The sequence below is a fragment of the Dipteris shenzhenensis genome, chromosome 16 (genome assembly GCF_047967505.1).
Source record: "Dipteris shenzhenensis isolate YYH24624 ecotype China chromosome 16, Dip_SZ_1.0, whole genome shotgun sequence".
Classification (NCBI taxonomy): Eukaryota; Viridiplantae; Streptophyta; class Polypodiopsida; order Gleicheniales; family Dipteridaceae; genus Dipteris; species Dipteris shenzhenensis.
The window spans coordinates 56,187,538-56,213,793 of NC_141611.1; the positions used below are offsets into that span (position 1 = coordinate 56,187,538).

A 26,256-nucleotide genomic window follows, 5' to 3' on the forward strand; every position below is an offset into this window, starting at 1 on the left:
GTTGCCTCATTAAAGGCTGTACAAGGTTACTAAACGCCAATAGCAGGGGTGTGTGGTCTCATGACTACTTTTTTTCACGCATGCATTAAAGACAATTGATTCTTCAATAAAAGTATATAGCGCATAGAAACGGCTTCAACACCTCTGATGTTGGCTGTTTCCTCCCCTCCACTCTATCTCTGCGTGAATATGAAATTTACACAACGAAGTCTAGGAAAAGGTAGTGAGGAAATGATAGCTTAAGCATATTCAGCTGCTTTGGTAGTGGTAAGATACAAGACTCGCACGAATGCTTAACAGAAATGAAAACTGAATTGGGAGATGGAAACAGAAGACCATGTGATACATTATAAGCTCATAAGCCCTACAGGGCTTGTTGCGCATATCCACACTCACTTTCTAGATACAATCCACTCATGTCATGATCCAACAATCTATAAGCTTGAATTCCATTAGTCATAATAATCCAAAGAAAGGGGGGAAAACCTTCACTGCATTGTCCATTAATGGTAATGAATTACCTGTGTCCTGCATGTTGAAAGAAGAGACCTGCAGGAGGACCACTGCCACGCTTTGAAGTTCCTTTGCTTTCCTCTCTCTTTTTGGTAACCTAATGACAGTTCACAATACAAAGATAAAAACCATATCATGTGCTCAAATAAGTCCCTTACCAACACATCAGAGACCAACCAAGCTTTTCCTTGACGCCATGCATTTGTCATAGTTATTTGAAAAATTTTAGACACGTTTAGTATGGCAGCAAGTTCTTAAAAGAGTTTCTATCTTCATTTCCCATTCTAGCAAACCAAATACATTTTCTAATACTAAAACAGGGTTGAGATTATGTATGTTAACGAAATGTTCTAGCCCCACAAGGGGGGAAGAAGCAAGCCAAACTGGAATGCCTGTCACCAAAAACCTAAAGGTAACCATTATGCAGGAATATCTTCGATATCTATTCAAAAAAAGAGCATGCTGCAAAAGACCTTGTGGCGATCATCTGAACTTTTGAAAAAACAAAACCCCCAATAAGCCCCTGAGAAAGAGCATACCCTAAGCACAAATTTCTCTAGATAATACACTCAAAATCCTAATAACAAGAAACAGTTTACTTGTCCAGTATCACTTGATTGAGACAAGCAGATACTCGAGGATTACCAATGAAGAGCAGATCCACAGGCTATGCCCTTAGGCACACATGGACTTGAAGCTACACAACATCTTTTGCTAAAGTGTGTGAGTTTGAGTCACACACACACTTGCCTCCTAAGACCAGAATATCCAATCTTACAAATCTACTAGTTTTAAAAAATGAATATGAGACCACACACACACACACACACACACAAGAAAGAAGAAGAAATTATATTAACGTCTCCAAAAACCCTCACGAGACCATGAGACAAAGTACACACCAAAAAAATAGTAGCTACTACATCTTTGAAACTCAGAGAGTTGAGGAGTGCTGATGGCATCTCAGCTCGAGATTATTTAGTGCACATCTAAGTTCTAGTCTTATCTCAAAAGTGGCCTTAAGTACATCAGTTTAAGACTGAGGGTCTTTAGGTTTAGATTACAAGTCTCTAATTAGAAAGAAAGAAAGAAAGTCTATTCATAGACCTTTTGGTCTCCAGTGGACATTGGACAACAAGAAACCCTCTAGTACATCTGCTTTAGGGAGGGCACATGGCAACTCCCAAGGAGTGCAAAAAGCCACCCATATTATTTAGAATACCTACATGATAGTCTGGAAGAGTAAACAGCCATACATCAGTTTAAGACTGAGTCTTTTGGTTTTAATTTGAACTCTCTGATTAGTGCTACGCCTTCATGGTAAACTGCCCATTGTCCATCCTTTCTCGCAGCCCTGACTTTAGCTAATTCAGTTGCCTTAATCTTAAGTTGAGCTTGTGTAAGCTCCTCTACTATCCATACTTTGGTGCCCTTTAACTTGTAAGATTGTCGAAGAAGACCCAATCTGGAATGTGTCCCGACTGCGTTCCTTGAACATTTGGGAACGTTTCCCAGGCGTTCCCACTTTTGGAAACGTTCCCAGGTGTTCCCAGATGTTCTTGCACTGCCATCCACCTAAAGACGGTGTTCCCACATTCCAGGAAGACGCAACGCCATTCCCTCATCCCTAGGCATTTCATACCCACTAAGACCTGGTATTCAGCATCACAGGGTGCTTGGCAATTCATTGGGCATGTCTTTAAGCATCATGGTTTCCCTCAGGAAATTGTCAGTGACAGAGATGCAAAATTTATGGGCCACTTTTGGCAAGAGTTATATGGGTGGAGAAATATTTGAGGCACTTTTGTCATGATACTCGAAGTCTTGGGATAAATGGTTGGCACTTGCTGAATTTTGCTACAACAGTACCAAGCATCTCTCCATTGGCATGAGCCCGTTTGAGGCAATGTATGGATGCAAGGTTGGGATGCCTTCTTCAATTGCTAAGATGGCTGTGAAAAATCAGCAAAGCACGGAATAACTTTTAGAGGATGGATGTACTTCTGCAGTTGGCTTAAAAGAATATGCAAAATGCCCAAGCCAAGCAGAAGTAATATGTGGACGAACGCAGGAGATATTTGTCTTTCAAAGAGGGAGATTATGTGCATTTGCGTCTCCATAGGAGCTGTTATGCCTCACTGCTGAAAGGTAATACCAACACAAAGCTTGCTCATAGGTAGTATGGTCCTTAGAAGATCATCCACAAGGTTAGAGAGGTAGCATATCAGTAGGAGCTATGGCAGCCCAGGACAGCATCTATTGGGCCCATGTCCAGTGCCAAGAGATCCCCAACGAATTCATAATCCTTAGAGAGCTTGATCTTGCATCTTGGCAGCAAAATTTACTGATCAAATGCTATCTGTTTGCCACCTCTACTCTCAGCCCACGATCAATCTCAGTAGCAATCAGTCCCACCTTCTGTAAGGTCTTACATGATGAAATTATGAGTGCTACTGATGTCCACAAGCATATGAACAGTCTTGCCCTTAATTTGCCCTTTCAATGTGATAGTTTCAGCACTTTTGGAACCCATCAAGCCATGAAAAGAGACAGCATAAATTGTTGGCTGCGCATCCCAATAGATCTCCTCGTCCACAAGAGCATTTCCATTTGCATCCTCTCGCGCCAAGGCATAGCAACCTGATGCTCCACATGAAAGACTATAGGCCAACGGCCTCGCATGCCAGAGGTGGGGCAAAGTGTCATTTGCTTGTATACCATGCATATTATGTTCGTTGGCCTCGCATGCCAAAGGTGGGCTGAGTGTCATTTGATTGTATATTATGCATATTATGTTCAATAGCACCACCGGGATCAAAGGGGAAATCAACACCCTTCGTGGCTCCAATATCTGGAGCTTCTTCCACGCCATGTGCACCCTCTGAATCATCATGAGTGGCATCCAAGGTCTTAGAAGCATCCATTCAATCCTCATCGTCCGATATCTCAATAATCATGCTGAGTTTTGCAGTGCCACTGTTATGCATTTCACAAACTTATAGATGCTCAGGAGTCCACTTCTCACCACACTTACAGCATAAGTTTTCCCGCTTTCTGCTGTCCATAATAGCCCTGGTGTGTTGTTTAAAGTCTGATTTTTCATTACCAGCACTTGGCTTAGCTCCTGGCTTGGCACCAGATGACCTATATGGCTTAGCATATGGCATCTTGCTGCCTATAATAGTGGGAAACCTCAAAAATGGTGGTGCTGCTAATTTCATGTCATGCCAATTAGGCACCCTAGGCTTCTTCTCATCCTCATATGCAATCCCATATGCGCTGCCCGCTGCCATTGCATACTTGATGGCATACTTGGGCTCAAACACCTCTGCCAATTAGGCTGCACGCTCAATTGTTTGAGGGTTATGTGCATGTACTATACGCTCAATTCAAGGGCTGCATTGTCTTAGTAAATGCCATCTGCTCCTACTTAGCAACCTCAAATGGTGTGTCCCCAACCTGTGACGACTTCTCAACACGAGGTAGACGTTTGGGTAGCATTGTGACTGTCTCGCAAGGGAGTACAAATGCAGGCAAGAAAGCAAAACCAGCTGTAATAAGCACCGGAGAAGCACTTCAAATGCCAATGGAGAAAATCGAGAGAAAGGTCGATGAAGAAGCTGCAAAATGTGGCCCAAATAAGCCCGGGCGGGACTGAAAAAGGCCAAAATGGCTGTGAGAAAGCGGCTGAAAAAAGTGCCTTTTTTTTGGCGGGGGAAGGGGGGGGGGGGCCGCTCCTAAGACACCAGGCTATTAAAAAGCAATTTATCTTATGAACTCCATATATTTTCATGGTTTAGCATGCAATTTTTCTAATTTTCATTTAGGGGGGTCACTCATAAATATGTAAGTGTAGCACGTGGGTTCATGAGAAGGATTTTTAAAATCCCTTTTTAAAACATATTTCACATACACACGGGTATCATATAAAGGGGGGTATTCACAGATTGAATGGAAAAAGGGTGTTTTTTATTCATGATAAGTTTAAAGATAATGGTCTTACGACAATTAGGACGCTGAGTTACTTGAACCTAATCTAACCACCACTTGGACTAACCCTAGTTAGCTTAACCCCACTAACCTAACCGACCACAACTAACTAAACCTAACTGACTAGACCAAAACTGACTAACTAAACCCAACCAACCAGCTAACCTAATCCCAACTAACTAAACCCAACTAGACCTATTGGACTAACCCCAACCAGGACCTTAGACTAAGGTCTTGATTAGTCTAAGGTGTAAAAAAGGGACAAAGGACGACGATGTGGGTAGACCAAGAAGCGGCACGACGACGGCGTGGGTGAAGCGAGCAGGTCGAGTCGGGCGAGCAACGCACCAAGTGACAAAATGGCGTAAGGCATACCATCGCTGCTAACAAATGGTGACAAACAGCGGCCGAACTCTCTGTTGTAGGTCGCCGTGATGAATTCCATGGCACGACGCCGGTTCGCCTGTTGTCTGCAGGCTGTTGTTCGCTAGTGGTGTAGAACATTGGGTTGGAGGGGCGGCTGAAGAAAGATAACAACCTAGGCAGGAGGGAGTGTTGTTGCCCATCTGCCTTTCCTTGGTGGCCTTCTGATTCCGCCACAACGTAGGCTGCGTCTACTGTTCGCCCGTTGTCTGCAGGCTGTCGTTCGCTAGTGGTGTAGAACATTGGGTTGGAGGGGCGGCTGAAGAAAGATAACAACCTAGGCAGGAGGGAGTGTTGTTGCCCATCTGCCTTTCCTTGGTGGCCTTCTGATTCCGCCACAACGTAGGCTGCGTCTATACAACAGACTCCTCTGTTCAATCGCATACAAATGATGGACAAGAGCTTACAGAGGAGCCAACGCAACTTGTGAAGTGTGTCGGCACTCCACAGATGTTGTGTTGCAGCCAGCAATCCTTGTCGGGTTTTCAATTGATTTTGAAGCTAGTCGTCGACATTGTATTGCTCTATCTTGCAGTTTGTCTACATTGTCCTTGCTTGACGCTGAACTGCTTCTGCTTGCACGGAGTCCGATAGAAGGCACTAAGAATGAGAAAAAGTACACGGAAAGAAGGCACAGGTCCCTAGGAAGGATCTTTGATACCAATGCAATGAAGGAGGCAAGGGCAGATTGGAGGAAGGGGGAAAGGATTGGCAGAAGGGAGAGGAAAGAAGAGTGAGAAGGAGTGAGAAGTGAGGAAAGAGAGTAGAGGGAGAGGAAGAGAGAGAAGGGTGAGGGGAAGAGAGATATAGAGAAAGAAAGAAAGAAAGTCTATATTAACGTCCGTGGGAGGCCTCGCGAGCCTATGGGACAAAGTGTGGAAAACACCAAAAAGGGAAAAAAACTCATACACGCCACAAAGAGCTGGAGCAAAGGGCGCGCTAAGGCCCTTGCTGAGTACTATACTATGCTGAAATAAAAGAGCTCAATAGCTCAAGCAAAGAGGGAGAGTAGGCATCACATAGAAGGAAGGAGGAGGGAGGAGACAGGATTAGATATCACATCAAAAAGTGTGTACAATGAGTGGTGGATGGGGACTAATATAGTCCCTCTACTTTTCCCACTAACTCTAGCTAAAGGGCTACTAAAATACCCCTTTTCCCCCTTCATTATAGGTACAGACAAACTCAGATATCTAGAGGTTGATTGGTGACATTGTACGTTCATCTGAGATACTGCTTGCTAATAGCACAGTTAGGGAAAACAAAAACGGGGAAACGGGGAACGAAAACGGAAACGAAAACATTTCGGGATATCTGGGAGGGCTGACACGGGGAAACGCCACGTCAAGAAGGGGGGGTTTAGAAAAGGGGGTTTTGAGATGAGAACACACACATTTAGAATGCTTCAGCCTACAGCTTGAAAGAGAGCCAAGGGTTGAAAGAGAGGGCTGAAACTTAAAAGTGGGGCCTAAAAGAAGAGGGAACAGAAGGCTGAAAGAGAGGGCTGAAAGAGGGGGCTGGAGGGGAGTAGATGATGATCGAGGGCTAAAGCAGCTTGTAGGAGAGAAAGGAGAGGAAAGGAGTGAATGGGGCTCAAGGAGGGCTGGAAAACCTTGAGGATGGAGAGAGTATGAGGCTGAAGGAGTGGAAGGAGGCCAAAATCGAAAGCAAAAAGACCAAAAACGGGACTGGCGGCGGATTTCGCGTCATTTTGAGACCTAGCAGCCTGTGTTGAAACGGCCCGTTTCAGGGCTCTGAAACACGTTTCAGACTGGCTGAAACGTTTCAGCCAGCCGTTTCAAGATCCTAAAACGTTTCAGACTCTGAAACGCGTTTCAGGAAACGGGGCTTCTCTGAAACGGCGTTTCAAGCCTGGCTGGGCTCTGAAATGCGTTTCAGCGTAACTCTGGCTAATAGTATATCTGCCTTGGGACTTCTATGATCAATATAGTGTACCAGTCACTATCAAATAGTTTATTGCAGTGTATATGGTTTGCTATCCTAGGCTCTGAGAGAGATGCAATCGAGGTCATTTGCTAGTTTTCAAGAGAGGGGTATATCACTAGGGCGTGAGTTTTTTTGCTTGCACCTTGGAAAATTAGATGGGCAAGGCCATAGGCTGTTGGTGTGCAAGGTCCCCCCTAGGGAATTAGTGCCTTGGGGACAAAGTAGTTGATTAGTCCAGATAGGGGGCAAAGAACCATAAGGTTTCAAGTTGGGTCATCCCTTGCCCCACCAGAGGAAGCAATGGGGGCAAATGAGAAGAGGGATACCCCATGGCATTTCCCACGTTTTGGATGGGTCTGACAAGGAACTTTGTGGAAGAGAAGGGAAATTCACGCAAGGCTGGTTGTGGAGACAACGGAGTGTTCATGTCGCACGGAACTGAACGGTTAGCAAGTTGTCATACGGAATTCTGCTGTGTATGGACTGTTTGGATGGTGTTGGTGTTCGTACGAACTGTTGCTGCTGTATGGACGTCACAGTACGGCTATGTATGGAGCGACTACAGGGTACACGGACTGTTGTGTACGGGCTGGTACGGAACTGCTGTGTTCAAACTTCAGGCTGGTAGGGAATTGCAATTCGAAACTACTGTGCAGGCAATATGGAACTGCTCTGTAAGGACTGTACGTTTTTCCCGAGCTGTGAATGGGATGTACGGAATGGTCTCGAGCTGCAGCAGGGCAAGTGGATCTTGGTTGCACAGACAGGTGTCTGTGTGGCAGTGTGGAAAGAGTGCTCTCCAATTGGTATGCCATAACTCGTGTATGGGTTTCGTTGGATGCTCCAAAGTTGTCGGATGGTCATTTATGCTTTCATCTGTGATTTTGCGCACATCAGTAGTCCCGTGAGTATTTGTGGAGGAACTGTGTGATCCAGAATGGATTGCTAGTAGCAGTTATGGGGTTTTCTTTTATGCAAGTGCCTGGGACAGATTTGGATCCTTTTTGTATACTCGATGAACATAGAACCCAGGAGGGCTGAGGCAAAGGGGCATTGATGCCTAATGGAATGTGGAGTGCTCTGAAAGCAAGAGGATTTGTGGCTACTGTGTAATCCTTTTCAGGGTCTTCCAAGTAACAAACAATACCGAAAGGGGGACCAAGGGTTAGGGGCCAATCTGTGTCCTTGTTCTTCAGCCGGAGAACTCTAGCTCCCAATTTGTATTTGCAATATTTGCTGGTTATTTTAAAGTGAAAGCATTGGCTGGCTAGTTGTCTATTACCGCCCTCTTGTTCGCCTTGAGGCCGGTTTCAAGTTGTTTCTTCTTTGCAAGCAACCATACTGCAACAGAGTGCACAAATGCATCACCTAGCAGCAAATTGCTACATTGGGAGGTGAAGTTCAAAAGACATACAGACTTGCACTACAAAGTCACGTAGGAAAGTAAGGTGCCAACACCTGCAGGGCTCAACAGGAACGCATAAATGCCATTGTCCTACGAGAAGCGTAATTTGGAGGGAGAAGCTAACAAACAAGGTTCCCAATATGGTCTCATGCACAAAAGTGGTTCACATGCAAGAGGCCAAGGATGAGAAGCATCATCGGAGCAGCCATGACTCCCTTTCCAAGGAGACACATGATACATGCGAACAATCTGATGCTACGGGGAGTACAACAAGAGGACACTGATAATCCACAGAAGAACACCGCTTTACAATGCAAGGCTGGTCAAAATCATTCAGGTAGACATGATAACGCCAGATTGTACGTACGCTACTCAGGGCTCCTGAAATGCCATGAAATGTTAGTGAAACTTTGAGACAGCAAACGTTTTCACAGCTGTTTCAGTGCGCAGCTATTTCAGGAAATCTTGAATTCTTTTATTTTAAAACATTCAAAGTCTGCACAAATCTTTCCCCTTCTTAGGTTTGATTTCTGCCAGTTTGATTTGGGAGGGAGCCTTTACTATGCTTCACAAAAAAGAAAAGCAGCAATGGGCAGCCACAACCATAAGAAAAAACCTGCACAAATTTGTTCCAAGCACCTTCGAAGGCAATAAGATTCAGTCTTGGAGAGCAGAAGAACTGGAAATTATCACTTTAAAACTTAGAAATCCAGGCATAGAAAACAAAAGCCCATACAGGAAGAGAGGGGGATAATACTGCAAAGAACAGGTTATGAGCTCAAGTGTGCGGGTTAAACTACTTGGATAGGGCACTCTAGCCAGATACACTTGTTGCATGCATAATTTCTAGCTAGAGGAACATGACCAAGACCTGTATAAGCACCATTATACAACTACTCAAATACGAGCAATGATTTCGTAAGCATATCGTTGACTCTGTACAGTTGCCTCAAAAAATCCATTTCAAAAGGATTCTCTCATGCACAAGAGAAAAGAGACATTAGAGATAAACCTTTTCATAGTCCCACAGATTTACAAACCCATCTTCAGCAGAGCTCCCAAACACCGACTTCCGTTCAGGGCACCACTGCAAGGTAAAGTCAGCATATTGACAAAACATGTGAACAACCTTTAAGAAAAAGAAAAAAAGCATCACTGCAATAAAACCCATCTTTTCCAAAATCCACAAAAAGAACATCTTCACCACAGCATGTTATTCCAAGAAATGAACTTTCACTACTATGTGATAAAGAAGGGAAACACATATCAAGCATCATCTGTATAATAAAATGAACATCTTCACCATAGCATGCTATTCCAAATACAAACTGAGATGGGATTTGGCCTCCACAGAGAGACTTAGGGAGCAGGACGCAGCCTCTCGGCAGCTTGCAGATAGATATGAGAGTGCACGCCTTGAAGGTTAAGGATGGTTCCGTGGTCTGTCATTAAGGACTTAGTCAACCTACAGTGGTTCCACGATCAATATTGCAATCTCGATAGAGTAGAAACCTGTAGTTACGGATAATTCTGTTTCTGTTGACGTCGGGACTAACACAGACAATCCTCGTGTGTTACGGAGGCCTCTATCCTTAGATCCCAGGAAATTATTATTTGAAAGTACCAGTGGCAAATCGTCCTATCATCCGTAAATATGGTATTTAAGAGACTAGACTTCTGTCACTACTGTTTTATTTGGATAAGAGCTCCACCTAATCCACAGATTGGGTTTTACCCTGCACTGATAGCTTTATTGGAGCTATCAAGTAGTGGTGACAGTTTATCCATATCTTGGTGACAGTTCGGAGGAAACTCGGTGACACTACATGTTGTCAAAAACTCCGAAGATTGTTGGCGATTCCCCAGGACCGTAACCCCAACATGTCGCATTCTTCCACGCTGCAGGACTGCTGGTGGCACGTGGTAGGTGGTGGCATGGCGTGGTAGATGGTGGCACTTTACTTTAAAGGTACTAGCTTTTCCCAGTGGCACTAGCTGCCGTGGGGTACTAGCTATCCCAACCAAGTCACAGTATCAGGGTTGAAACGGTCAATTGGGATATATATCTCCTATTTCTGATATGAATATTGGGGTTATTAGTTTTTCCTTCCAAGAAAGATCTAGCAGGTATGTGGGCCACCTCCAATAAGCTTTGCTGCCGCTTATTTTCTTCTGCCTGGGGAAAGTGAAGCTTGCTTGCCTCCGCTTGCTTAATTGCTTTTGTTTGGGAACGGACAGGATACGGCTTGACTTGTAGGTCACAGAGATGAGTTCTCCTACCACCCTTCTAGGGCAGGTTGGGTGCAGCTGGGAGATACTGACAATTTTTCCAAATCATTGGCTCGTGCTCAACAGGGCCTCAGCTTCGGCTGCTACATGATGAGAGCAGTCAAAGCGATAGGATTTGCTTGGACCCTTAGGAAATTTTGAGAGGACCAGTTCATTCTACCAATAGTTGTTTCATTCGGAGGTGGAGCCCCTGCAGGTTGTTAACCCTAGGAGTCCATTTGGCCACACACTCCTGCAATGGTGTCCTCGGGCATTAGCAAGCAGGATGATGCCCTATTCACATCTTGGAGGCTCTCAAGGACTTACCCCCGCAAGAGTGCACACACGGAAAGCTTGACACCGTCCTTCTTCAGGTGCTTTTGGGAGTGCATAAATGCTCCCCCTGTGGCAGGCCTTAAGGAGATATTCGCTACTCCCCTAGTCGTTCAGCCATGGTTGCACTTATTTAATCTTGAAAGGGAAATACCAATCAAATATTCAACAGTCACCCCCTTTTGACATCGCCTGCAAGATCTTAGCTAAGGTCTTGAGTTTGTGGTTGCGTTCCCATCTCGTTGACGTCATCCATGACATGCAACTAGGTTTTCTCCAGGAGGGCAACATCCTAAACAACATCTTTACCTTTTGGAAGGCAATGGATTGGGCATCGGACAAGTCTCAGCCTATCGCAGCCCTCTTCCATTTCGAGGTGGCTAAGGATGGGTTTCTCCAATCAATGGATTCAATGCCTTGTACTCGGGTAGTGGAAACTAGATGCTTAGGGGGGCCATGCCGGAGAGGTGTTTTCTCTTTCTTGTTCTGCCCTCTTGCTCCGTTCCTATTTGTCTTCATGGCAAAAGCTTTGGCCTATTTTCTATGCTCTCAAGCGGCTGGCCTCATAGGGATGCACCTGCCACCTATTGATCTGACAAGAGGAGGACTTTATAGACTCAGAGTTTGCAAATGACACTACCCTTTTTCTCTAGGGCATGACAAAGAGTCTAGAGGGAGTCAAGGGTGTCTTAAAGGTCTATTGTCAGGCATCTAGTGCTGCGATCAAATGAACAAATCCTTCCACTTTCTCACAGCGCCGGAGGAGATTGATGCATCTTGGACTGGAGGGCCTCTCTTGGCTTCTGTTGGATCCTGCAAGGCAAGATGGTAGTGAGGTACTTGGGAAGCCAGGTGGGTATCGACATTTCAGTTGAGGAATAGATAGCACCGAAGCTAGGTTCAACTTCAAGCTATCCTCCACCTTGCAGGGTATCACATTTGCTATGGCTGGGAACAATCAAGATTTATTTGGAGTTCTTCGTGAAGATGATAAGTTGGATGGCACCAACTATCCGATGTGGTCTTATCTCATGAAACATATTCTTGTTGCAAAGCATTTGTGGAATATTATTTTTGGGGCTGATCTGAGGCCAGCCAATGCTGCAGTGGTTGCCTCTACTACTGGTCCCTCTGCAGGGGGTACTCCTCCTGATGCCTCATCTTCTAGCACTCCTACTGCTGCTCTTCCAACTTAGGAACAGTCTAGATGGGATCCAAGAGATGCAAATGCACATTCATGTATTGCTTTATCATGCAAGAGAATCATTATTCCACACATCCGGTCTTGTAGGACAGCAAAGGATGCTTGGGATAAATTGGCTTCTCTCTATCAGATTCGCAATGAGGCACATGTTGCATATTTGAGAAGGCAATTACAGTAAGTCAGCATGAATGAACGTGACTCTATGGATGCATACCTGACAAAGGTCAAGGACCTCATGGAACAACTTGCCAACATTGATGAGGTGGTGCCAAATTCACAGCTCGTCAGTACCACATTGAATGGACTGTCAGATACATATCAAGGGTTTGCTACAACCCTTCGATTAGTGGCCATGGGTAATCCAGACCACTATTCTTTTGATCAGCTAGTGACTTTGCTTTTGCAGGAAGAGCAAAGTAGAGCTAATAGACAAGCCATTATTCCTAATCATGCATTTACTTCACAGCAGACAGGGAGAGGCAAGGCTTCCAAGCCTATGGGCAAGCCAAAATCTACACATAGCAGCTGCAATTCCTCCCATGCATCTACAAATACAGCAGATAAGTCAAAGAATAAAAGATGCAACTATTGTCGCAAGCCTGGACATGACATTTCAGAATGCAGGAAGCGCATTGCTTCAGAGAAAAAGAAAGCACGATTGACAGTTAATGCCTCTCATGCTATTGAATCCCATGAGCCAGAAGATGCTTCACATGCACATGCTCTTCACGATGATTGGGCATGGGCTGTCCATTGCTCATTTGATCCCTCCAAAGCTGATGCATTATTTACTGCGAATGATGCTTAGTCCTGGTACTTTGATAGTGGTGCTTCCAAGCATGTCACATCTTGCAGGTAGTTGTTTCATTCTTTAGCTGATGCACCTCGAGGGGGGACTGTCACATGTGCTAATAATGCTTCATATGCTGTAAAAGGAATTGGAGATGTGCAGCTCACATCCATTTCAAGCCATCCTGTTACTCTGACAAATGTTCTTTTTGTGCCTAGAATTGAAGTCAACTTGATTTCAATTTCAACAATTGCCACTTCAGGTTTCAGAGTTATTTTTTATGGCTACAGATGCCTAGTTTATGATCTTCGTGATGACAATGCCATAGTTCTCACTAGCACTTTGCAAAAGGGGCTTTATCACCTTGATCATCACTCAGCTGTACTTTCTATTGAAGCATTTGCAATTTCAGATTCACAGCTTGCTGAAACTCATCTTTGCATGAGAGAATGGGTCATCTCAATTATAGAGCTCTTGCAAAGCTACATTCACAGCAGATGGCAAATGATGTACCTCAAACTCTCACAGTTTCCAAACATGTGTGTGAGGGTTGTCTTTTGGGTAAGATGCATCGGTTTCTTTTTCAAAAGAATTGTCCAAAACTCTCACAAAGGAAATTGCAGCCAGTACACAGTGATGTCTGTGGCCCAATGACGACAAATGCCATTGGGGGGGCTTGATGCAGTAATGTGTGCCAACTATGTGCTGAATAGATCACCTACACGGGCATTGAAGACTGTTACACCTTATGAAGCATGGAAAGGCAGGAAGCCTTCACTTTCACACATGAGAGTTTTTGGGTCTCTTGCATATGTTCATGTACCATCTCAGCTGAGACATAAGCTTGATGACAAGGCAATCAAATGCATATTTATTGGTTACAGCCAGAAGAGCAGAGGGTATCGGTTATATCAACCAAATACTGGGAAGATATTGTCAGTAGAGATGTAATCTTTGGTGAACATTCAGCTTCTCCTCTTGTGGACTGCAAAGCTAAGCCAGATGTTGACATGTTTGATGCCTTTGAATCTCGGTTACCACTGCCATCCTCAGAAGAGGACTTTGACCAGCAACATGAGCCTCCTGCAGGCCCTCGACCAAGCAATAATCAGCCACTACCTCATGCTGATTTGCAGGTTTCTCTTCCGGCACAAAATGATCCCACTATTCATGATGCAATCATTGTAGAAAGAGCTGTCAATAGACAGCAAAGGCAAGTTCCCAGATGGCTTCTTGATACATTGAGGGACAGCAAACAAGATCAGCCTTTTGCTGCCCGGACAAGATCAGGGAATAGGCAGCATCGTCACTTCCTTGAGTTTGCACTCCTTGCTACAGCTTGCAATGAAGAGCCTCTGTGCCATAAAGATGCTTTTGACAGCAAAGAGTGGATGGATGCAATGAGGGCTGAGTTACATTCCATTGCTAAAAATGACACATGGGAATTAGTAGATCTCCCTCCGCAAGCATGCCGCCGCTTCACACGAGCCCACTCTATATCCGACAAGTCTGGCCCCCAACAAGGGTTGCCATACATTCCCGCTGGGCAGACCAAGGAGTCAAAAAGCAGCGGAGCGGAAGCACTGCCTCTCTAGTCTAGCCAATGAAGCGTATCCCTTACCCAAGCAGACCTGCATCACAGGTCTCATAGTAAAGATGGGCCGGAGAAGAAAATCCCAAGATACGTGTATGATGAAATTATCTCAATAGGTGACCCATCGAATGTGAACTGCTCCTGATGCATGACGACTCGAGATGTATTGAAGATCATAACCTTGGTTTTACCAAGATTGACCTTCAAATCATGAGTCGCATAAAAACTGTAGTGCCTTAGGGTGTCTCTCGAGCCCCTCTGCTGAGGATGACAAAAGTGCCACATCATCTGCATACACCAACACTAGATCAGCGTGCCAACAAGAGAGAATCCATCCCCCCGTGTGCATCACTGTCTCGAGCTCATCAATGTAGAGGCCAAACACGGAAGGTGATAAAGGATACCCTTGGTTTTTTTTTTTTTCAAAGAAAGGAACCTTCTATTAATGCTTGAAAGATTTCATGCAAGACAGCAGCCCCAAAGGCGCTGAGTATGGAAAAAACCGAAAAAGGCTGAAAGAAAGAAACCGGCCTATTTCAAAGAAGCCCAGTTCACTACCTAGGGGATCTCTAGAAATGGGGCTAACAGCCAAGTGGGGAGACTATACAACCAACGAATCCCTCGCAGAGTGAAGATGTAGAAAGCACCTGCAGGCCAAACCTTGCAGAAACGAGCACGCCTCTCAATAGTCGTCCTGGAGCCTAGAGTCCCACGCTCCCACGTGAACCATAGAGTGTAAATGATATCCTGCCAGATGGCAACTAAGGTAGCCGAGGGTGGAACCGGGTGCTCTCCCATCACAAGACTGCAACGAGCCACCCAAATGTTCCAAGCCGTGATGCTGGCCACTACCTCCCAAACACTGTCCTCCCTAGGAGGAGGAGGAGGAGGAGCTAGGGTGTGAGGGGGGGACCGCCTCATGGAGTGCAATCCTCTGAATGCTCTGACCCTGTATCCGATAGGCTGGAGAGATCTCATCAATCTGAAACGCGTGTCCTCCCTCTGTCAACCAAGCCACCGTTCCCCAGGTGTAGTCTCTGTGGAGACTCTGCATACGTGTCATGATCCTGAGGGCTCTTATCCAGATCCTAGTTGCACTACGACAGCTCCATAGGCAATGCGGGATAGTCTCTAAGACACCATCTGAGCAACAATGGCACTACCCCTCCACTCGCATCTGCTCCAGCCACGGGCCGATGGGCAAGCCTCCGTGGGCTGCTAGCCAGAAGAAATATGAGATCCTCCTCGACCGCAAGCTGGACCACAACCGCGTCCACAACCTAGAGCCAACATCCCCGGGCACTCTCTGGGTCACTCAATGTCTCTCCCTCGAGAGGGTCCACCTCGACGAGTCCATCTAACGTCTCCTGCCAATCCGTGTGGTGTCGAAAAAGAAGGGCACCTCATCCACCGTGTCCGCTAGGCCGTCCCTGAAAGGCCAAAACCACTCCCCCGAATCCCACTGGACCTCCCTCAGGGGTCACCCTCCCACAGCCAAAGGTGCCATCTAGAGGCATCCTGCTCTGAGATACTCGGAGGATCAATGTGCCACTCCTTCCCCAAGCGTCCTACCACTCTAATCCTATGCATTCCATCAAGACTCCCATCCATCTCAGGGTCGCTCCCAGTGAGGGGCTGAAGTAGACCTCCAGGTCCTACATGGAAGAAGCCGGGGTGCGTGCTACCGCAATGCATCAATATCCTCAAGGGAACACCAGTACGCGAAAATTGCCCCAACCATCTGTTGTCTCTCCAAATGTGAAGTCCTTCCCACAAGGACTTAGGAATGGCTAAGTCGATCTTGCCCATCCGCTGCCCTGCCCCTCGCAGATGCGCTAGGGCGTCAAGCCTCGTCTCTACCTCCATAGGTAGCCTGCTCCAACAACCAAAAGACCCTGCTGGACCACTGTCCCACTGTGCCCAACCAATGTGAGTCCGTTGCCCGAGCATATGTCCCTCCTGATCTCTGACCTCTGGGTGCCACATAAGGGGCTAGCGCTCAAACTCCTCTCTACATCTGGGCGGAGCACGGATGAGACCCCCTGCTAGTCTCTGCCAAATCCGGTGAAGACTCCTCATCAAGGGAGGAGCCCTTTCCCGTAAGGGGGGCCTCTGAGAAGATCCATCTATGTGAAGGTTGCCACTGTCCCCCAGTGCGTGGGGTGTTCCTCAAAAGCCCTCGCTGTAAGAGGAGCTTCCAAGACTCTGCACCTGGGGGAGGCCACAAACCACCAACTTACCTAAAAGGGCCCTGCTCTGCATCTCCGGATCGATGATACCCAAGCCTCCTAATGCCTGCGGCATGATCACTGTCTGCCAAGCTACTCGGGCCCTAGTGTTCCTCGTTCCATCTGAACCTGCCCAGAGAAAGTTTCGTACCAACCGTCGGAGCTGCCCAATGCATCCTCTATGAAAGCACCAGCAGGAGACAATATACCAAGCTGTGGCAAGAAGGACCTGGTTTACCACTAAGGCGCGAGTTGCGAGGGAGAGTTTGGCCGAGCTCCAATAGAGAAGCTTGCGCCGAACACTCTAAAGGACCGGGGCAATCTGCTGCTCTGCTGTGATGTCAATACCCACTTGGCATCCGAGGTATCTCACTGTCTAGCCCCACGGTATCCATCTGAAACCAAAGTCACTCCCCCACTCACGGATCTCCTGTGTCTCCTCAAAGCCCGTGAAGAAGCCTATGGATTTCATCCAGTTGATCCGTGTTCCCGAGGCCTCACAATAGATAGCCAGGGCGCCTCTAACTCTCTCTAGACTCACTATGGTGCCCTCAACATACAAGGCCCTGACATCTGTAAACTCCGAGTCAAGGAGCTCCTCCTCTTGTCTGATTGGGAGCCTCAACCCTCTGAGACCCACCACCTATGATCTCAAATAGTAGCCCAGAGCCTCCGCTACAAATAAGAAGAGGAAGGGAGCTAGTGGGCAGCCTTGGCGGACCGAGCGAGAGAGAGGAAAGGCCTCACCTGTGTCCTCCGATAAGCATCTAACTAGAGCTCCCTGCGTATAGCGTTGAAACTCCTTTGACCCATCCGTCTGAGAAAACCAATCTCCTCATAGTGCCCTCCAGGAAAGACCACTCCACCCTGTCGTAGGCCTTCTCAAAGTCCAAGAGAAGGACGGCCAGCGGCTGTGACTCCTCCTTGGACCAATCCAATGCCTCCCAGAACGTGAAGATGCTGTCCAGGATGCTGCACTCCTGGACAAACCCAGTCTGTGTGTCATGGATGATGTCAGTAAGATGAGGCCGTAACCGCAAACTCAAGACCTTGGCAAGTGATCGACCTCCACTGTCGGATATCTAACCTATCTCCCCCTTTCGGGATCAAACAGATCCACCCCCTGCTCAAGGACTGAGGGAGAAGGCCTGTGTCAAAAATCTCCTCGCAAGCTAAACGCAAAGGGGTGTATATAATCTCCCACAAGTTTCGGAAGAAGGCTGGAGTCAAGCCATCCTCCCCCGAGCACTTTTGGGTCGGGAGAGCCTTGAGGGCTTCCTAGAGCTCCTCATCTGTGAAAGGCTCCTCAAGTCTGCTGCGTAAGTCCCGCGAGACTACTGTCGGAACGTGATCCCAAACTAGCTCTCGGGCCACAAGACCAGCTGGGGTCATCCTCTCCGTCTGAAAGAGCTGGCTGTAAAACCCGGTGATCATGTCAAGAATCTCTTGCAAGTCAGTGTGCATGATACCCTGCGAGTCCCGGAGACGCTGTAGCTGTGTGCCTGTCTATCGGGGCCCAATGGTCTGAAAGAATTGCTTCATCATCATGTCCCCCTGCTGTACCCATCAAGCCCGAAAGGAATGGTAGGAGAACTCAGCCCGCCACAACTCCTTATCCTGAAGCTCGAGGCGAGCACTCTCAAATCTGTCACTAAGCCACTGAGAAGCTGGATCTTGCTAACTAAGGTGGCATACTAACTGAGCCACGAACTAGAGTACATAAGGATAGCTGTCATCCAGCTATTATTCATGGGCGGTGTACCAACCCTAATCTGCAGCTAACAAGTCGGTGACATAAATGCACAACGGTCACCCTGGCATATCACGAGTGGAGCTCGATATCTCAACATTATGGGGGGGGAATTGCTGCTCCCACTCCCGGTTGAACATTAACACTACGATCTGCCAAGAGAATGGGGGACAAAGCCAAGAAAGATGAAAATAACAACAACAAAAAAAAGCAAACGACACAACTGAATTTGGAGGATGTGAACACACGTCACAACCGAAGTGGACTCGGGGTAAACAGCAAGGCAAAGTTAGGACCCGCCTCAGCTTCTTCAGCATCTATCTCTACCTCAACCTCAACCTCAACTCCCGCTACAGTGTCAGTTTCGTTTTCAGCTCCAAACTCAGCTCCCTCTATCTCTATCTCTACTTCGACTTTAGTCCCCGCTTCAGGCCCAGCTCTAGTTCCAGTCTCAGCTCCATCTACATCTACGATCAGTGACATACTCATGCCCATGGCGCCGGTTGTTGTTCCCTTTCCCTCTTCTCCTGTTACAGCTCTCACACAGCTTTTAACACCTACTTCCGAGGTGTCATACACTGTGCCGCATTATGCTTCACTCTCCCCTCTCCCTCTCAGTCAGCCCATCCTCCCACACCCCGTTGGGACTACCTCACCCATTCCACTGTCATCTCCGTTCCTCACTCAGCCACCGTCCAGTTTTTGGACTCAGTCCCACTCTTTCATGCCACAGTCACCACAGTTTCAGCATGGACATGGGTGGACTAACACATCAGAGGCCCGTGAGACCCTACTCACGGAGATACATAATTTTCGTGAGCGTGAGATGGAGCTGGCTCGCTTCGCACGGGAGCAGGTCCGCTTCAACAAGGAGCAGAGCCGCATCATACAGGAGTAGGATAGGGCCATTTGGGAGCAGGCGGATCTTATTCAGGGACTCAGACACGATATCATGCAGCTCCGACAAGAGGTCATAGCCATACACACTGTCCCAGGGAGTACCCCGGTGGTCGAGACACAGATTGCGAGCATGCAATCTGCTATTGAGGAGACTTCCAAATGGGTTGACGTGGCCAAACGGGAACCCGCAAGGGTCACCGTTTCGGCTACCCTCATAGAGCAGCAGTAGAGAGCCAGTAAGGCTCTCAACATCAGAGTACGCGGGATCCCACGCACTGAGGCTACACCGATGGTAGATGTGACTGTGTTCGTGATCGCTACCCTGGGTGTGGCTGAGCACAGGATAGAGAGGGCATGGCGGGTGGGGAGAGATCCCAACCGAGAGCAACCCCTGATCATACGATTTCATGACACTCAGGCACGACTTTCAGCTCTACGACGCAGGTCAATCCTTCGAGAGGCGCACTTTGCTGCAGCAGCCGGATCAGGCCCGAAAGAAGGGGAAGTGGGCAGTGGTACGAGAGCGACGACTTCTTACAGGCCCCCGTAGGACACCTGTCCCCTCCCCTACATAGGGAAGCGGGGCCTATGAGACTCAGATATCCGAGACCCTGTCCTGCACCATTTAAACCTGTAATGGTACCTTATGGTCAGACTCAGGGAACTTCTCGGAATACAGGCCACGACATAGTCTTCTATACAGAGACACATCAAAGTCCACAGCGCCCTCTCCCAATAGTCAGCGGATATACATGCGAGTCTGCCTACAAAGATGAGACGAGGGGTACAGGAAGAGTTCGAGGTTCAGGTGGAGTTGCAGTCCTTTTCAGATCCACACATCGGAGGATCATTTCAGTAGAGCAAAGAGAAACACATTCCACATTTCTTTGGATCCGGATACGACACATGCATAGCCACGATCTGTTTGTTGCACTTTGCTACTTCCCCCCGAAGACATCCCACCTTGCCAGAGATATTCGAGGTGATGATGAGACATCCCCATTTGCTGCCCTTTATCAGTCCATCGTTGACTTTTCTAGCCCTGGAGAAGTCCTTCTAGTGGGGGACTTTAACGCGAGGACAAGGACCCGTCAAGTACCACTTCTTGATTTCAGAGATGATTCCACTCTACTGGCAGATGTTGACCTTGAGGAGACAGGTATGCTACGGGTTTCGGCTGACAGGCGAGGTCCGCTTTCATAATATGGGTAGGCCCTATTAGACCTGGGCAGAATACATGATCTCATTATCTATAATGTTCTTGACAGATGGCCCGCTTCAGGTGCTTTCACATGCTTTTCACATGGGGGGGGCTCCAGTGTTGTTGATTACATCATGGGATCCCCTTTCTTCACATCTCGCATTACTGACTTCACTGTAGCACCTCTCCCCCCAGGGGCTGATCACACATACCTTTTCTTTCGCATCTCCACCTCCCCACACCACCCGCTCCACCCACTCACTACACGAGGCTGCCATTCACGCCTTTCCCCACACCACCCGCTCCACCCGCCCACCACCCCCTGGAACCGTACCCTGTAATAGTTGGTACGATGATGAGTGTAAGGCCTTACGCCGTCAACTTAGATTCAAAACCAAAAACAGTCTTTTGAGCGCACCAGATACGCTACGTGAATACCGTAGACTGGTACGAAGAGAGAAACTAGACTTTGTTCGTCGAAACGAGGAGGAGCTACTGAACATTTTGTTTAGTAACAACTCTAAGGACTTCTGGTGGAGATTTCTAGAAGGACGGTCCCCTCCGCCACTCACTGACACCCAGATCTGGTTTGATTATGCACGCACAATTTATGACATCCCAAATCAGCCAGTCCCTAGCCTCTCACACATGCCTCGTCCCACATCCTGCACCCTCTTCACTAGAGGAGGGGTAAAGGATGCTGTAATGAAACTTCATGATGGCCGAGCGAAGGATCATGAGGGACTATGTACTGAATTCATTGCATATGGGATTAACCTCCTAGCCCCGATCTTAGCAAAGCTTTATAATGAAGCGGTTTGTTTCGGATTTCCACACACTTGGACCATTAACACTATCTCACCCATCCACAAGGCAGGGGATCCCATGAGCTTGGAGAACTACAGGACCATTAGGATTGGACATGTCATGTCCAAGATTTATGCATCAGTACTTGACTCCGAGGTTAGCAGACTTGCAGAGTGTCGAGGACTCAGAGCAGCAGGACAGGCCGGATTCCGGCATGATCATGGAACCATGGACCACATTCTGACGCTCAGATGTATCATCGAGGAGGCGAGATCACGGAAGCAGAGGGTTTATTGTTGCTTTGTGGATTTTCGCAAGGCATTTGACGCACTCCCGAGAGCCTGCCTCATACGACGCCTATAGGGCTTGGGTTATGACCAAGAGATCATTTGGGCTGTCATGGCACTTTACGAGAGAGTTTCTGGCACAGTTCGGGTAGGATCCGGGTGGACAGACGAGATCATGAGTACCATCGAGGTCAAACAAGGGTGTCCTTTGTCGCCTACCTTGTTTGGCCTCTACATTGACGAGCTTGAGACAGTGATGCAGACACAGGGGGGTGTAGGTTGCTCTCTTGCGGGCATGCTGATCTAGATTTTGCTCTATGCAGATGACGTGGCTCTCTTGTCTTCCTCAACAGAGGGGCTTCAGAGACACCTAGATGCACTACAATCCTTTTGTGAGTCTCATGATTTGAAGATCAAACCAAGGTCATGATCTTCAATACATCTCGAGCCATCATGCGTCAGGAGCAGTTTACATTTGCGGGGTCATCTGTTGAGATAGTTTCATCATACACTTATCTTGGGGTTATCTTCTCCGGACCGAGCTTCACTATGAGACCCGCGATGCAGGCACGCTTGAGTAGAGGGTATGCCTCATTGGCCAGGCTAGAGAGGCAGTGCTTCTGCTCACACTTTCAGAATCCACGCACCAAGGAGTTGCTTTTTGACTCCTTGGCTCGTCCAACGGGGATGTACGGCAGTCCTTGTTGGAGGCCAGACTTGTCGAATACAGAGTGGGCTCGTGTGGAGCGGCTACAGGTTCTCATGCTATCACGGATGATTCGCGTTAAGTTATCCGTTCCTCACCAGATCATTCAGGCTGAGTTTGGGTCACCCCCTTTACAGCTAGATGCTGCATTTCAGGTCATCACATATCTGTACCGAGTTAGGCAATATGGGGATTATACCTGGGGCGTAGCAGGCTACCATGGATAGCTCTATCCTCTTCCATGGCACTTGCAGCAGGAGGAGATCAAAGGTGCTGGTATGCACGTACAGAGAGATGGTTTGAGCGACTGGGGCTCCACATGGATAGACTACCTCCCTTCCAGTATAGCATGGATGCTCCATTCTCTCCCCTCTTATTACACGAGGTCAACCAGGTTATCCGTGAGGATCTACTACAGCTACACACTTTTCGGACCTGCTTGAAACCGAGTGAACTCCCAATGAAGCTTAGCTTCTACAGAGATCACTTCTTACATATCACAGCGGAGGGTTTCATTGACCCACCAGGATACACACAGATTCACCTACCCCACTCGATGAGGATCTCTCTTGGGAAGTTCCGGGTCTCTTCACACAGACTTCGCATCGAGAGCGGCAGAGCACAGCGACTACCCAGGGAGCGGCGCATATGCACACTATGTGACATACAGGAGGTTGAGACAGAGGAGCATTTCATCTTCAGGTGTCCTGTGTACTATGAGATCCGAGGACGTTTCCACTGCCTCTTCAGAGATAGTTATGGGATTTTAGCCCATTTCCTCTCCTACCCAGACCAGCGGTGTTTGACAAGTTTCATTCATGAGGCACTTAGACACCGCGAGAGGATACTCCGAGCACAGAGACAGAAGCAGACTTCTTCCTAGGTTGATCCCTCTGAGAGCTCTATCACCGAGTTCTTTCAACTAGATCACATGGATCCCAACGAGACGAGGCCTCGACATAACCGTGACCCGGAACCCGTGACCCGACAGCTCAGACAGAGGATCGACACACAGATCACACTTGGAGACATCTCCTCCTTGTTTAGAGTTGGAGCCCGACCGACAGGGGTCACAGTAGCCCATGGTTAGACGTAGAGCTATGACCAAGAGACGTGCCAGGACCGCACCTCTGAGTGACCGACGGCACTCTATTGCCGACTTCATGGCTCCATCGCCTCATCCATCCTGATATCTTGCTGTTGCTGGAAATGATGATGATATTGATGATGATGCTGAGATTGATATAAAGTCGACCACCGACATCACTATGTTATACTTAGGACTTAGTACTGCCATTCTGCATTTTTGGCATTTTGCATTTTGCATTGGTATGGACGCTCGTTTAGTAGCTCCACTACCACAGCTCGATGTATCAAGATTTTCACAGTCTCATAGACCCATCGGTCTTCTAAAGACTTTAATAAACTTTCTTTCTTTCTTTCTTTCAACACTCCCCCTCGAGCTCAATCCCAATTCATGCACACCAAGCAAGTCTCTGAACTTACGCAGCTTCTTTGCGTCCAATGCCTTCGTGACTATGTCAGCTACCTGATCCTCTGTGCTGACATAAACTAGATTAATAAGACCTAGTAAAACCTTCTCCCACACATAGTGATGATACACCTGAATGTGCTTTGTTCTAGCATGATAGACTGGGTTATTTGCCAAGTGTATACCTCTCATGTTGTCACAATAAATGACACTTGGCCCATCTGTAGACTGATGCATATCATAAAGTAGCTTATGTAACCAAGCTACCTCACATGCAGCCATCGCTGCACCCCTATGCTCAGCCTCTGTGCTCGACAAGACAACTGTAGGCTGTTTCTTGCTGCTCCAAGTGACTGCAGCACTCCCAAAAGAGAACACATATCCACTGGTAGATCGTCTATCAGAAATACTACCAGCCCAATCAGCATCAGTGTATCCATGCAACTGTATCTAAACCCCAGCCTCATAAAACAGTCCACACTGCAATGTGGACTTCACATACCTGAGTATGCGTCTAGCCGCATCCAAATGCGGTTTCCTTGGAGCCTGCATAAACTGACTTACAAATCCAACAGAATAGCTCAAATCTCGCTTGGTAATAGTCATATAAATCAAACTTCCTACTATGCGTCTGTACATAGTAGAGCCTTCCAGAAGCTCACCTGCATCTGCGCTCAGCTTCATATTATGCTCCAAAGGAACTGAAATAGGCTTACAGCCTGTCATCCCATATTTGGACAGCATGTCCAATCCATATTGCCTCTGCAAGAGCCGTATCCCACTTGGTGATCTAATCACCTCAATGTCCAAGAAATAACGCAGCTCTCTTAAATCCTTCATCTCAAACTTCTCCTTCAATAGCATTTTCACATGAAGGATATCTTCATCACTATCACATGTGATGATCAAATCATCAACATAAATGACAAGCAGCATAATACCCTTCTCTTCTTTTCTCACATAAGGTGAGAAATCTGCCTTGGAAATCTGAAAGCCAATAGTGACAAGATACTGTCCTATCTTGTCAGACCATGCTCTAGGTGCTTGCTTCAAGCCATACAAGGCTTTCTTCAACCTGCAAACAAACTCAGGATGAACAGCATGAACATAAACTGGTGACTGCTCCATAAAGACCTCTTGCAAATCACCATATGCAAGAAGGCATTCTTTACATCCATCTAATGTAAAGACCATCCCTTTGATGCAACCATAGCAATGACTGATCTTACGGTTGCCATCCTTGCAACCGGACTGAATGTTTCTTCATAATCAATGCCATATGTCTGTGCATACCCCTTGACAACTAATCTTACCTTGTATCTGTTCACAGAACCATCTGCATTGTGCTTCACCTTATAAACCCACTTACAGCCAATTGCATTCTTGTCTTTAGGCAAAGGCACCAATTCCCATGTAGCATTTGCTTCCAAGGCATCCATTTCTTCATCCATGGCTTTCTCCCATTTTTCTTTTCCCATAGCTTGCTCAAAAGAAGTGGGTTCTGGTTCCTGTATCACTTTGACCATATAGGTATAGTGAGTGGCCGTAAATCCATCATATTTCAGCCTATCCACAGGATACCTAGCTCAGGTAGACCTGTGCAAAGTAGGCTCACTTCCAGGTGCTCTCAAAACATCCCTGGTCTTCCTTACTCCAGGTGTAACAACAGAAGGAATACCCAACTCATCATCAATGCTCTGTTCTGAGCCACTGGATTCACCATTCACATAAGAGTGACCTGCATTCACATCAACCATAGGCTGATCTTCCTTCTCTTTTCCTTTTCGTGATACCTGCATACCACTATCTGCATTGCTTTGAGAAGATTCTCCTGATCTCAATCTACATGTCCATGACGAAGTAGGTGAACCAATGCTAGAGGACACTGCAGGTCCACTAATATTTTGTGATTGCTGCTGTGAATTCTGTGCAGCATTACCATTTTGTGCATCTATATCATCAATCACATTTACTGGTTTATACGAGCTACTCATCTCATCAAAAACAACATCTCTGCTCACTGTAAACTTACGAGTAGAAGGGTTATAGCATCTATACTCTTTCTGTTGCGGAGAATAATCAATAAAGACGCACTTCTCAGCTCTTGGACCTCAACTCATCTGGCACATGAACATAAGCAATGCAACCAAAAATTTTCAAAAGAGAAATATCTGGTTTCCTACCAGTATACATCTCCTCAGGCGTCATGCCATGTATTGCTGCAGTGGGAGTCCTGTTCATTATATAAACTGCTGTAGCAATTGCTTCAGCCCAATAATAATCTGGTAGATCTTTTTCATTTAGCATAGCCCGAGATACCTCTCCAATATGCCTGTTTTTCCTTTCTGCAATTCCATTTTGCTGTGGGGTATGGCTGCATGAATATTGCTGCTTTATGCCATGCTCCTGCACAAATCT

General features: G+C 47.0%; 1 protein-coding gene across 2 annotated transcripts in view; it reads right to left on the minus strand.

Moving 5' to 3' along the window:
- Positions 1-26,256, minus strand: part of FVE (Transducin family protein / WD-40 repeat family protein) — a 127,733-nt gene that overhangs the window by 18,121 nt on the left and 83,356 nt on the right. For both annotated transcript variants that reach the window (XM_087386887.1, XM_087386885.1), the window contains 2 exons: positions 9,291-9,365; positions 522-610 (listed from right to left, as the gene is read on the minus strand). In XM_087386887.1, the coding sequence (XP_087243013.1) occupies positions 522-610; positions 9,291-9,365 (164 nt within the window). The remainder of the gene's footprint in view (positions 1-521; positions 611-9,290; positions 9,366-26,256) is intronic.